Source organism: Pantherophis guttatus, chromosome 1 (assembly GCF_059756535.1).
Source record: "Pantherophis guttatus breed Tessera chromosome 1, ASM5975653v1, whole genome shotgun sequence".
NCBI lineage: Eukaryota > Metazoa > Chordata > Lepidosauria > Squamata > Colubridae > Pantherophis > Pantherophis guttatus.
Window position 1 is genome coordinate 68283161 of NC_142063.1, and position 15140 is coordinate 68298300.

The window sequence follows — 15140 nt, forward strand, 5'->3', positions numbered from 1 at the left end:
CACTTATAAGCATGCCCATAGTCACATGATCAAAATTCAGATGCTTGGTAACCGGCAAATATTTACAATGATTGCCAGCGTTCTGGGTTCATGTGATCACCATTTGTGACTTTCCCAGCCAGCTTCCGACAAGCAAAGTCAATGGGGGAAGCTGGATTAGCTTAATGACTGCATGATTCATTTAGCAACTGCAGTGATTCACTTAAAAACCATGGCAAAAAAGATTGTAAAACTGGGTACAATTCACTTAATAATTGGTTTGCTTAGCAACAGAAATTCTGGTCCCAACTGTGGTCATAATTTGAGGACAACTTATGGGCAGATGTTCCCCATCCTCAAACTCGCCCACCCCCAGCCCCCATTTACTTAAACTACAAATAGAGAAGAATCTCTATTAGCTGTAGAGAATCAGCTAATAGCTATGCTTTGAGTAGTGCTGGAAGGAGCTGCTATCATCTGGACTGGAGTGGGAAAGGAACAGAAAATAAAAGGGAGCAAGTTACGTTGTTAACTTCTGCATATGGAACAAGAAAGCCGAAAGAATAACACTGCCATAGACCATCTCACTGCTGCTTGGTAAACCCGTTAGATCAGCAAAAGGGGAAGGAAAAGATGGGGATTTTTCACCTTAGGTTTATAGCATGCCTGAATACAATTAGATGGAAGAGTAAAACCAGGAAATGGACAACAGAAAACCCGGGGGCAGGGAGTTCTGAGGAAAGCTAAGATATCAAAACTTGATGCTGTGCATTTCAAACCATGAGAACATGGGAAGAATTAATTAATTAATTAATGGAGGATTAAAAACCTGTAACTTTTACCGCACGCATCAATTCTAGAAAACTAAAAAAATGTTAAGAGGAATGACATTTTTGGTTTTTTCAGAAAATGTTGCAGTTTTTATAGATTATAAGTTTATCAGATAGATCAGAATAACATAACAGAAGGATCACTAAGAACAGATCTGGATTTCAGTAATAAAAAAACTCACCTTTAGCCATTTTCTGCTTTTCTTCAATTTGGAAAAGTTATATAGACTCCCTTTTTCTGTTTTTGGCTCTGTTTAAAGAACATATCAAAACACTTATATTGTGCAAACAGTTCAACTTAAAGATACTTTCAGTAGAGAAAGCATTTACTCCAAATTGAATTACCACTGAATCATTTTGTAATCTGAACTACAAAAAAAGGAATCTTCTGATTATGTCTGTTAGCCTATAAACACATCGCATTTTTGATGAATTATTAATCAAACCCAACTGTTCCTGGATCCAAGTGATCTGCAAGACTAGCTCATATAATTATCATCAAAGGCAAACTAAAATTATTTTTAAAACACTCTTACCAGATTGTAACACTCCATTGAGTGAATGTGTGTTTAACATTCCTGAACTTCCTGCTCCAGAAGGTTCTCCAAGCAATGAGGTTACAGGCTCTTCTTTCACTTGCATCAAGGGACTCCCAGGCTGAGGAAGCAAAGGATTGTCATCCAATCCATCCTCACTTTCATCACTATAAGAAAGACAGAGATATAGATTTATCGTAATAAAAGAGAAGTAATGCTGTAAAAAATAGTTATGCTCCAGAGCAACTTTCATTTTTCTCATCTCTAACACCAGAAGGAAGTAATGTTAACTTTAATCCTGTGGATACACTGATATACTGAAGGTATTTTGGCAATAAAATGGAGTAGTTTGCCACTGACACCTTCCTGAATGTTTTTTCAACTTTAGTCTAGCCTAAAAACCCTGATATTCTCTGTGATCCCCAATACTAACTATGCCCAACTCTGTTTAGTTTCCATACTCAGACAGGATTAACCCATTTTTGTCTGAAACTTTAACCCAAGGGTCCCCAACCCCCGGTCCACACACCAGTACCGGTCTGAGGCCCATTGGGAACCTGGCCTTGCAAGTGGTGGGCAAGTGTGTGAAGCTCCATTTGTGTGTGCAAAACTACCTCCCCCCACTGCTGTCTGTCCACAGACCACTAAAGGTTAGGGACCACTGTTCTAACCCTAGATGGATATAATGTATTAGATGTCTGAATAAGATAAAATCAATTATGATTTTATAAATATATACAGTGGGGCAAAAAAGTATTTAGTCAGCCACCAATTGTACAAGTTCTCCCACTTAAAAAGATGAGAGAGGCCTGTAATTGACATTATAGGTAGACCTCAACTATGAGAGACAAAATGAGAAAACAAATCCAGACAATCACATTGTCTGATTTGGAAAGAATTTATTTGCAAATTATGGTGGAAAATAAGTATTTAGTCAATATCAAAAGTTCATCTCAATACTGTGTTATATATCCTTTGTTGGCAATGACAGAGGTCAAACGTTTTCTGTAAGTCTTTTTTCTTCTTCCATGATTTAAAATTTTCCAGTTCACATTAGAAAACAAGTAGTGACTTTGGCAAACTTAGTTTGTGTATTTTTAAATACTCTTATGCTTTCAGAACTACATGAAAAATAAACACATAAGTTCTGGTCACATCTCCCATTCTTTTAAAAGCATTAACAGCAGTACAAGGATATGCATGTGGATATTTGGGTATACATTCTGCTCCTTTCTTAATATTAAAATCTGAAGCTGACATCTGTTGATTTACCTGCAGGTCCCTATCCTTATGGAGCTCATTCACCTTCATTACTGAAACTAATGTTAGGAATTAAGATACTTGGAATATGAAATGACTAGTTTTTTAAGTCCACATCAAAATGGTTTTGATACCTGGATGCAGTCCTATTGAAGATGGCAGAAGTCTGTCGCAAAAAGTGATCCAATCGCAGAGCTTTCTCCAAATACCGCAGATAGAGAGGTGTTGCCAGCTCCGTGCAGTTGCCATCCTCTCCTGAACCCAGCTCTGAGGCCATAGAACAAGTCTCTCTTCATGCAAAGATGTCTCCTAACGCACAGCTGTTTCGAAACAAAATGTAGCAGTTTAACACATCATACCTATTTTCTGGATCTTTTTTTTTTCAGTGGCTGGAGAAAATGCATCTTTTCCTACATCACATTTCATACATGGCAAGCCCAAAGAAGAATATAGTTAAGAAATCAGAAGTTGCAGAATTGCAGTGTTATTCTACATAAAGTTAATTCCACCTGAAGAGAAAATATGGAGATGATGCTGGAATTGGCAAGTAAATTACATCCTCCCCATATGTATATTACCAAAGAAAAATTGTTACTATCCAATTATTTGTATATCCTTGTTAATACACAAATCATAATCCCATAAAATTGTTTGCCATATTGATTAAATGTATAGTGTGTTTTGTATATCACCCTATGCAGTGGCTGCATCCTGTCTATTTTAGGCTTATCTTTTGCTTCCAGTAACACAACAAACAAATCTCTGCTTTAATGGAATTGTGTTCTAATCCTGGTCCAAATAAATTTCTAAAAACTTTCCTATATTCTCACTCTTTCTTATGCCATTGACAGCATTATCTTGATATGGACCTCAAGCAAATTTCTGAATCCAGTTGCAATGGCTAATGACAAGAAGGACATATACATGAAAACGAATACCGTATTTTTCAGAGTATAGGACGCACCTTTTTCCCACCTAAAAAGAGGTGAGAATTTAGGTGCATTTTATACACCGAATGTAGCCCCGCCCACCCACTGGCCCCCACCCTTTGGCCTCTGCCTCACAGCAGTTACCTCCTTGCAAGCAAACAGCAAGAAAAAACAGCTCCTTTCAGCTTCAGCACAGCCTAATTAGCACAAGTTGATTGGATCGGCCTCCTGACTCTCAGCTGATTTGCTCTCAGCTGTTTTATGCAGGTCTCTGCTGCTTGCTCAAAGAGGTAAATTGCTGGAGCAGATTTTTTTCCCCCTTGTGCTAATCAAGCTATGCTGAAAACTAAAATGAAAGTAAAGCAGGCTGTTTGCTGTAACTAGGCAAAATTGCTCAGAGGCAGAGGGAGATTTCTTTTTCTTCTTTTTCCTCACTAAAAAAAGGTCTTATACTTCAAAAAATACAGTAGTTATAAGAGACTGAGTATATGCATAGAAAACAAATGTTAGTCTATAATATTCCACTCTGTTGGATGGTAACCAAGTAAAACTTATCTCATCATCAAACATTGAGGCAAACAGACCCAATGTGCATGTCTAAAAATATTAATTTTGGTTTTTTTTCTTAACCAACTGAATTTAGTAAAACAAAAACACAACCAGACAATTAACTGAACAGTGAACGGTATGATAGAATATAATAAATCTGTTCAAATTAAATCTTCCCTGAAAAAAATTTGGTATCTTTGGGGAATCTCAAAAATGTTTATCAGAATACAGGTAGTCCTTGACTTACAACAGTTCATTTACTGACCTTTGAAGTTATAACTGCACTGAGAACAGTGACTTATGATCATTTTTCACAGGTATGACCATTGCAGCATCCCCATAGTCACATGATTTATATTTGAATGCTTGACAACTGACTCACATTTATGACGGTTGCAGTGTTGTAGGGTGCTGTGATCCCCTTTTGCAACCTTCTGACAAGCAAAGTCAATGGGGAAACTAGAGTCACTTAACAACCATGTTACTAATTTAAATACTTCAGTGATTCAGTTAACAAATGTGACAAGAAAAATTGTAAAATAGAGCAAAACTCACTTAACAAATTTCTCACTTAGCAACATAAATTTTGGGCTCAATTGTGGTTGTTGAGGACTACCTGAAATATGTCATGCCAAAGCATGGACAGGATATGTAAAAATATTATTTTTTTAAGAAAACATTTCAGGAAATATAAAGATGGATTTTGGCATATGACAAATTTATTTCACATTTTATGATTTTTTACTGAATTGTAGGCCATTCTGTGATGACTTCTCTTAATCCAAAGAAAAGGCAAATCTGTCCATTTTGTTTTCAAAATGATTTCTTCTATTTCTTTTTTCTTCTCTCATGATATATACTGCATTTTACATGATATATATTGTATTTTTACCAACATTTTTTTCAAAGTATAGTGAATTTCTATGCATACTTTACTTTAATATGTACGTTGTATGACATTTCCTTAAATACATGTTATTGTACATATTAGTCAAATTGCAAACTACTCTAAACATGCTAACAATTTTACATATATCGAATGTAACATACAGATAGTTCTCGTTCAACAACTGTTCAAACCTATGATGAATAGTAGTTACAACCAGTCCTCGTGCTTAGAGCTGTTGCAGGACATCCACAGTCACATAACTACAACAAGTGCTTGGCTCATGATTATGTTGCAGCCTCCTCTCAGTCATGTAATCACAATTTGTGACTTTTCCTGCTGGCTTCCCATAAGCAAAATTAATAGGGAAGCTAGAAAAAAGTCACAACTCACAATCAGGTGAGATGCTCACTTAACAGCAGCAATCTGGACTGTTAGAATAGTGCAATTGCTAAGCAGTGTAGACACATTGTTTTTTGACTGAAGTCCCAATGAGCGCCATTAAGCAAGGACCACCTGTACTGGTAGCAAATAACAGAATGCGTATAAAACTATTCCTCTATCTCTCACAGTTGAACAAGGGACGTGATTTTCCAATAGAATCCTATGGAAACCAAAGGCTCTTTGGAAGTTTCTTGATGCTGTCATTAATGAAAAGAAAATGGCCTACCAACAAAGAGAGATCATCACCCCAGACTACAGATAATCAGCTTGTCCTTTCTATGCCTATATGAGAGCCAGTATAGTATAGTGAGTTTCGAAGAGGCAAAGGTTAAATTGTCAAAATTTACTAGATTATGAAGAAAACAACGGAGCTCCAGAAAAAAAATGCTAAAGCCTTTGACTTATATAGATCACAATAACTATGGCAAGTTCTTAAAGAGATGGGAGTACCAGACCACCTTACCTATCTCCTGAGGAACCAGCATGCAGGTCAAGAAGCAACAGTTAGTAGAACTGGACATGGAACAACTGATTGGTTCAAAATAGGAAAGGAATACGACAAGGCTATATATATTGTCACCCTGCTTATTTAGGTTATATACAGAGTACATAATGTGAAATGCTAGCTGAATGCTAGCTCCTGAGAATTAAGATTGCTGGGAGAAATATCAACAACCTCAGAAATGCAAACAATATCTCTTCATGAAAGTAAAAGAGAAGAATACAAAAGTTGGCTTGAAACTCGATAGTAAAGAAACTAGGATCAGGGCATCTGGTCTCGTCACTTCTTGGCAAATAGAAGAAGAAATGGAAGCAGTGACAGATTTTATTTTCTTGGGCTCCAAGCTCACTACAGATGGTGACTGCAACCACCATGAAATTAAAATTTGGTCCTTGGGGGGAAAAGTTATAGCAAACCTAGACAGCATATTAAAAAGCAGAGACATCACCTTGCTGTCAAAGATCTGTAGAGTCAAAGCTATGGTTTTCCAAGTAGTAATGTATGGATGTGAGAGTTGGATCATAAGAAAGGATGAGTGGCTAAGAACTAATGCTTTTGAAGTGTGGTGTCCCTTGGGACTACAAGGACAATCAATCCTAAAGGAAATAAACCCTGACAGTTCCTTGGAAGGATAGACACTAAAGCTGAAGCTCTAATACTATTGCCACTAATGAGAAGAGACATTGAAAAAGACCCTGATGTTGGGAAAGATTGAAGACAAAAGGAGAAGGAGACGATAAAGGATGAGACAGTTAGATAGTGCCATCGATGCACTGTACATTAATTTGGGCAAACTACAGTACAGTAGAGGCAGTCCTGGCACCCTATGAAGAAGAGTCGAACACGACTTAGTGACTGAACAACATAAAAATAGTGGTTAAGGTGCTGAAGCAGGCGCCATGTCCCCCCAGGTGCTAGTCCCTCCTTAGGCATGGAAGGGGCTAGGTGTCTTTGGACTTCCCCTAGACTGGGAAATTGAAAAACCTCTATCTAATAACCCCTAACTGGACCAGTGTGATAATTATTGTCTATAACTGTCAATAAAGAGGCGTTCATCCTGCAGAATCCAAACCTATAGATATATGCACCAAAACTTGAAGTTTCAGAGAATTGAGCAGACTTGGCCATGGCACAGCAGGAACTGAAAACTGTTCACTTTCATAATTTTGTTTCTACAACAAACTGAAATGTATGCTAAAAATGTTTTTGTAAAGAGAAATTTTGAAATACTAGGAGCTATCACTGTGCACACAGAGATGGATAATCAGAAAAATGAAGATGGTACACAATCAAAGCCCTATTAGAATATGGAAGCCATATTAGGCTGGAAGTTTCCATGCTGCCATCCCTTTTATGTGCATGTGACCTCAGTACAGATACAAAAGGGCCAGACATCAATATAGCAGTCATAATTCCCATCAGATTTTGCTGACTCTCCCCATGAATGCCCTTGCTATGGGCTGACTTGGTTATATTAGGCCATAATATAATTTGTTTGGTTTTCAGCTAACTTCTGTTTATGGAATAAATTGCATTTTGCTGAATAAATGCAGCAAAATGCAATTTATTCTGTAAATTGTATACCAATGAATCATTAGCACAATAAATAAATCCAGATACTTGCTTTCTAGTTGGGTTTGCACAGCGAATAAATCATAATTGGCACGTTAATCTAACGTAATCTAATGTTATAACTCAAAAATCAGGTTTTAGATATAAGTGAGTGGGTTTACTAACATGTTAAACCTAAGCAAAAGTAAAGAAAACAATGTTATGGCATAGGATGTGTAAACCAGAGACACAAAATTTGATCCAAAAATCTAGGTAACAGCAAAGAAATATGGAAAGCTCTGATTTTTGCTGCCTTCTCATAGGTCCATGATGGTGAACCTATGGCACGTGTGCCAGAGGTGGCATTCAGCACTCCCTCTCATGGCACGTGAGCTGTCGTGCCAGTTTAGCTCTGCTGTGCGTGTGCGTGTGCCTCCTGCCAGCCAGCTGGTCTTTGGATCTGTCACGCATGCACGGGCCCACGCACATGTGCGGGGCATGTGCGGGGGGGCACGCGCACATGTCATAGGTCATCAACATATTTGGAACAAGTCAGATAAGTGTGTCAGTCATAGCTGAATAAGATGAAGGAGACTAAGCACAATGGCAAGCAACTACAGATAAATAATGGGGTTGGAACTTAGTTAAACAAGGTTCTTCCTAAGAGTACAAGGCTTGGGTTCTAAAGGCATATTAAATTTGCTTCTTTTTTTTTCCCACTGGAAAGAATTGATAGTCAATATAGGATTTTTGCATTCTGGCAGTTAATTAACATGTTCCAAACACATAAGACAAATAAGCAATTGTTATGGGAAATATAACAACATTCATTTTCTTTGACCTAAGAAGGCAAGTAACAAAGTTGTTGTTTGAGCTTACTGTAACTTCCAATAAGCAATTCCTCTTCCCATCCCTGACAAAAAGCATCTATCTTAATATAAGCAATATCCTACAATGTACTGAAAACTACTCTTCTCCAATGCATTTCTGTCTTCTAAAGTAAGCACTAGAGATCATTATTTATTTTAATTGAAATTCTATGCTTTGCGCATCCACTTTTCAATCATTTGTATAAATGATTCATGTTTTTAATCCAAAAATATTTGAACCACCTGTAGAGAATGCTACTGTGCATGCATGCTTAACATTGTACTTGTATTAAGAACCCAACAGGATCTCTGAAGCTGCAGGTGAGAATATTATGGTGGAGGAAGGAGGAGACATAGGTGACATTACAAATACAGTCCATCATTATCTTGCATTGACTGATTTATTGCAAATTATAGCTTTGGGTAAAATATCAAGCTACAGTAACTGTTTTAAGTTGATTGTATTGCCAAGGAAATGTGTCAGTGCTGCTATTTTAATTAAAGTAGGTATGTTTATCTTTTATTGCTAGGTATATATAGCATTTTAACTACACTAATGACAACGGCCCATAGCAGCATATGGCCATTTGTATTTGTAGTTGCACTAGGATTATATACATAGAAACCTCAACCATACTTTACTCAGGGAACTCAATTTTCTACTTTCTTATGACAGGCTAAATTATAAATCATGAGTGGTGTTGGCACCACATATCAGCACAAAACATGATTGTGCAATATGCTGAATCACAAACTATCTGTACAACTTATATTTTGGATGACATCATGGCAGGCCAGTGTTACATCATGGATTACAGTCAGCACCATATCTAAAATATTCAAAAGCTTGTAATACTTTGACAGAATTTATATAAAATATTATTTGGACAATGTGACTTTCTACTTTAAGTCTAGCATAGGTTCAGGAAAGGAAAACTACAAGACTCAACAAACAGCATGCTGCAAAGCATCTAATTCCTACCCTAACTCATGATCAGAAATGCATTCAATTGTGTTCAATCATGGATTTTTAAAATTTCCAGAAATGATAATATTGCTAAAAGAATTTGGGGGAAGAACCTGAAAATTTAGGAAAAATGAAAATATATGCATGGTTGCTGAATTCTGAGTAATATGTCACCTTTCTATTTTTTGATGTTTAATAGAAGCAGGTAGGCAAAGTTAAAAATGCAAACAAAACTCCATCAATGTTATGATAAAACTCTTCATGAAATACATTAATTTTAGAACACTGAGAAAGGGAAAAAGCTTCTAAAAACACATTCTGCAACAAAGAAAAGTTGTATAATCACTCTCATTTTCTGCATATGAAATGCTGGCATTTCTACATTTTAGATTCTTTTTTTTCTTAACTTCATGAATTTCTAAAAATTGGAGCTCTATTTCTAAAAAGCCAACTTCTCTTTTATGTTAAGAGAATTTTTTATTTGATGTATTTTTAAAAACAGCTCAATTTCTTTCACATTTAACCATTTTATGAGTTCAGAATAAAATATTAATATTTAATATTTATTTTTATTAAATTTTATGATTTATAAGGGCCACCCATCTCCCTTGGTTGTGTACAAGGGTTTCTAAGAAACATTATTTTCCCTTGTGCTTTTCATACCTCTAATAACTCCGGTATTCAAAAAATTAAAAAAGGCAAAACAGCATATTTGAAAAAGGAATAACTCAACCAAAACCTTATATGTAACTGGAAAAGTAACAAGCATAATAATGAATTAATGCATTTCCTTTTCAGTATTCTCAAAAGTCATTCAGGTTTTGAGGAAAAAACACCAGTGTTTTGTTAGTTGGATAGTTAGACATAATCACAAATGTTTGGTATGCTTTCTTGGGAAAATAGGAGTAAAGTGTGTTGGCTATGTTCACTGTCTTGAATTAGTTCTAAAAATAATAAAGACAGGATATAAATAATAAAAATAAATAAATATGCATTGATATATGACCAATGTACATGTCAATCATGTAGAAGAATATCTAGTTAAGGAATAACACTCTGGTAGTAAATACATCTTACGCACAGATTTTTTTAAAATTATCATATAAAACATCACATCCCAAACAACATTTCTAATTCAACATCACTGAATAAGGTGCTTCAGTGCTTAATCAAAATAAAATTGATTTAATATTATGAAGGATTTTATTAAAGCAAATAAACATTTTATTAAATCTGTGGAAGACTTGGGAAACAATTCAGAAAATGTGCTTTGGAGAACATGGGAACAAAAACTTGAGTACCTTTCTGTAATTCTATGATGCAACCACATCTTTTTTTGAGTTCACAGTGCTGAGTTTGCACTCCAGGCATTCCGAATCACCTTTTTCCAAATAATTTCTCAAGTGCAGCTTTACTAATTGTACCTTAACATTTCACAATCTCAAATCTGTTTAAAGATCAGAAACACTCAAGCCCTACAAATCAACTTACCACAAGAATTTATCTGATATGCAGACCATGCATGCAAAGAAGGGGTTAAAAAAGTGATCACCTCTACTGAGCTGTATGTTTCACTGCAGCGTTTGGTCAACTCGTACATTTAATTAAAAAAAAAATTATACAAAGCTTAATTCCGAGAGGCAAAAATTGCTAAAGGTTTTAAAGGTCTATTAGTTTGTAGGATAACATTAAAGATCAGACCTTTGGCACAACAATCAATGCCAAAAGCCACTAAACTAAAGCATCATCTTATTGGTGTGATATATTCCATGAAGAAGCACTTTTTAAATATATCTTGGTTAAGATAGATAGATAGATAGATAGATAGATAGATAGATAGATAGATAGATAGATAGATAGATAGATAGATAGATAGATAGATAGATGTGTGTGTGTGTATGTGTGTGTGTGTGTGTATATATAAATATATATATATACATACACACACACATACACACACACACAGAGATAGATTTTTCTGATTAAGGTGACAAAGATGCACATTGACACTCCATGCTCTTGGATTTTTATCCTTGATAAACGGCCGTACCTGGATCTCAGATTCATTCAACATACCAACATGAGTTTCTCTCTCCCAAGTATTCCCACAACTAGAAATCGCGTAACTTAAGACAAGGGCACTGATCAGGCCGGGCAGCTTCCTCGTTTTCGACTGCCAGGCTTTGAGCAAGCAAGGTGCGCACGTGTGACCGTGGACTGGGTGTGACCAACACACACACACACACACACACCGCATGCTGCCCGAGGCCAGAAGGTAGCGAAGCATCGCCTGAGGAACCTCCCTCGCCGTGCGGAAGCCTTTTGGGGGAGGGGGGAGGGGGAGACCCCCGGAGTACAGCACCCTCCCCACTGGCGGGTTGTCTCCCCCCCCCCCACAAGGCAACATCCTGTCCCTTTAAGAGTAGGCCCGGCCGCCGGGGCGCCTGCCGGGGGACTGTGAAGGAGTGGTCGGACGGGGGCTGATCCCGCGGCCTGGTCTAACGGGTCCCCGCTTTGCTGCCACCTGCCCCGGGCCCGCGAATCACGGCGCCTCACCTGCGTGCGTAGCTCGGCTTAGGCCGAGAGTAGGTCTTGAGTTGTCCGCCCCGCTTTTCCCTCCCGGCCTCTCGCCCCTTGCTGCGTTGGCGCTGCCTGTGTCCTGCCGCGGCGCCTTCGACTTCTGCTTCGACAAGATGGCGGCCGCGCTATTGCTGCTGAGAAGGAGGCGGCGGCTGCGGGCGCTGGGACGGCGGCGGCGGCCACTTTCGCTCACTGAGAGGAGAGGAGCAGGGACACGGGGAGCCATGGCGGGGGGGAGGAGAGGCGCCATAGCCAGGCCAGAATAATCGAAAGCGGCACCCGCAGCTAGTGCTCTGAGCAGAGACACGCCGACATTCCCCAATGGGCTTCGCCGCAACTTTCATGAGGACCTTAAGTTCATATCCCGTGCTCGGTCCCCGTACAGAACCCAAAAGAAGTAATCCAGAAACGATTCGCGTATCACTCGATTGGTTGAGTCTGAGAGTGACGGAAATTGCCGAGTGCTTTCGGCTCCTAGAAACTAGCGTGAGTTAGCAGTTCTCGCGCGAAGCTCAAGGAAAGCGTCGCGAGACTGCTGTTCCAACGGGAGCTCCCTGGAAGTGACGTATTGTTTCTCCTAATCTTAGCTAGGCATAAAAAGTAGTTGCGGGCCCAGATAGGCCTCAACTTTGATTAGGGTAATTAAGTCCCCGTTATGTGGACAGTAGGCCTACGAACACCTTCAAAAACCTTCACCGCCCTTTCAGATACGTTAAAATCGGGCCTTTTTCCTAGCATTGTCACTTGCCAATGGCTCTAGATGGCTACTTTAGAGTTTAAATGTGTCGGAAAACACACCTTTGTGCTTTAAATTTATTTTTTCTGACTGCGTGTTCCAAGTCAGCATTAAGATTTGTTTTTTAAAGAATTGGGGAAAACTGCAATATTATTTTCATTTTAAGGATTCCAGCGGAGACTCTCTAAAGTAGTTTTGGGGATTTTTTGGGTGTGTTCAAGTCAGTCTTGACTACAGGTAGTCCTCGATTTACAACAGTTCATTTAGTGCCCGTTCAAAGTTACAATGGCACTGAAAAAAGTGACATGACTGTTTTTCACAGTTACAACCTTTGTAGCATCCCCATGGTCATGTGATCAAAATTCAGATGCTTGGCAACTGACGCAGCGTCCCAGGGTCATGTGATCACTTTTTGCAACCACCTGACAAGCGAAGTCAATGGGGAAGCCAGATTCACTTAACAACCAGGTTACTAACTTATCAACTGCAGGGATTCACTTAACAACTGCGGCAACAAAAGTTGTAAAATAGGACAAAACTCACTTAACAACATAAATTTTGGGCCCAATTGTGGTCGTTAGTCGAGGATTACCTGTATTGGCATTTGCTTGGATAAGTCCCTGCAGCTTTCTAGGTAACATTTTCAGAAGTGATTTGCTTTTGCCTTTTCTGGACAGAGACAAAGTGACTGGAGTAAAGTCACCTAGCTGGCTTCATGCCCAAGGTGCACTAATACTTCAAAGTATCCCAATTTCTAGTCTAGTACCAAATTGGCTGTCTGGTTTTGCCTTGGATGTGTCATCATTATATGCCTTGAAACTAATAAGGGGTATATCATTACAGGAAAGATGAATAAATCCCAAATTACTGATGTGCCATAAAATTGATGTCAGGAGGTAGACCCTTCTCTAAGATGCTTGGTCTGCAACTGGGGCCCTTGGGTCCCAAGTGCAACCACTGCCTTTATAATCAAATTTATCTGCCTTGATGCTGACTCTTCCTTCTATCTTTCACATTATAGATTTCTCAGAGCTAGTTTTAATGAATTACAGAAGAAGAGAATTGGAAGGGACACTGGAGGTCTCAGTCCAACCCCCTGCTTAAGCAGGAGGCTTGACTATACCATCCAGGACTAAGGGCTGTCCAATCTTTTCTTTAAAACCTTAGGATAGAGCACTGACAACTTCCACAGGCAAGTTGGTCCATTGATTAATTATTCTCACTGACAGGAAATTTCTCCTTAGTTCTAGGTTGGATCTCTCCTTAATAAGCTTCCATCTGTTACTTCTTGCCCTGCCCTCAGGTGCTTTGGAGAATAGGTTGACTCCCTGTTCTTTGTAACTGCCTCTCAAATATTAATAGACTGCTATCATGTCATCCCTAGTTCTTCTCTTTATTAGACTAGGCATACCCAATTCTTGCAACCATTCATTATATGCTTTAGCCTCCAGTTGCCTTATCATATTTATTGCTCTTTGTACTCTTTCTAGCGTCTCAACATCATTTTTTGTATTGTGATCAAAACTGGACACAGTATTCCAAGTATGAGCTTACCAAAGCAGTATAAAGCAGTAGTAACACTTCACATGATCTTGATACTATCCCTTGATGCAGCTTAAGACTGCATTAGCCTTTTTGACAGCTGGAGCACATTGCTGGCTCATACTTAAAAGTGGTCATGAGTTCCCTCTCACAGTTATTGCTGTTGAGTCAGGTGCTTTGCTTTTTCTTGCCTAAATGTAAAACTTTACTTTTCTCACCACTGAATTGCATTTTGTTGGATAGAGCCCCATGTTCAAGTGTGTCAAGATCTTTCTTGAGCCTATAACGTAAAAGGGTTGGCCATTCCCCCCAGCTTTGTCTTGTCTGCAAATTTAATGAATTCCCCTTCTAGCTTTTCATCTAAATGGTTTATGAAGATGTTTAAGAGTACTGGGCCTAAGACAGAACCTTGTGGTACCCCACTGTGTGCTTCCTTCCATGTAGTTGTGTTGAAAGCATGTTAATTTGAGCTTGGTCATTTTATTTACTGAATTTATTTAGCTGCTTATCTCACATATTTTTATTTATTTAGAGAATTTATAGGAGCCCTGGTGGCACAGTGGTTAGAATGCAGTATTGTAGGCTAACTCTGCCCACAGCCTGGTGTTCGATCCTGACAAGCTCAAGGTTGACTCAGACTTCCATCTTTCCAAGGTTGGTAAAATGAGGACCCAGATTGTTGGGGGCAATATGCTGACATTATAAACTGCCCAGAGAGTGCTGTAAAACATGGGTTGGTATATAAGTCTGAGTGCTATTGCTATTGTTACATGACTAATCACTCACTCACTCGCTTTCAGTGACTCTGGCTGGCTACAACAATAAAAAACCCAATATAAAAAGAATAAAACAATAACACACACACACACATGGTGACAAGCACTCAAGCAAGCCACTTGATGGGCTCCATCCAGTAGTGGGTTTCAATTTCGGTCGCTACTGGTTTGCTCATAGGCGCACACTGCCACCACCAGTTCACC

The 15140-nt window shown here is 38.6% G+C and overlaps 1 protein-coding gene across 1 annotated transcript in view; it reads right to left on the minus strand.

Annotated features, from left to right (window-relative positions):
• Window positions 1-12405, minus strand: part of INO80 (INO80 complex ATPase subunit) — a 56026-nt gene extending 43621 nt beyond the window's left edge. Inside the window, exons 1-4 of the mRNA XM_034417826.2 lie at window positions 11859-12405; window positions 2740-2925; window positions 1346-1512; window positions 992-1059 (exon numbers count right to left, since the gene is read on the minus strand). Of these exons, the coding sequence (XP_034273717.2) occupies window positions 992-1059; window positions 1346-1512; window positions 2740-2882 (378 nt within the window). The 5' untranslated portion in view covers window positions 2883-2925; window positions 11859-12405. The remainder of the gene's footprint in view (window positions 1-991; window positions 1060-1345; window positions 1513-2739; window positions 2926-11858) is intronic.
• Window positions 12406-15140: the final 2735 nt, after the last annotated feature.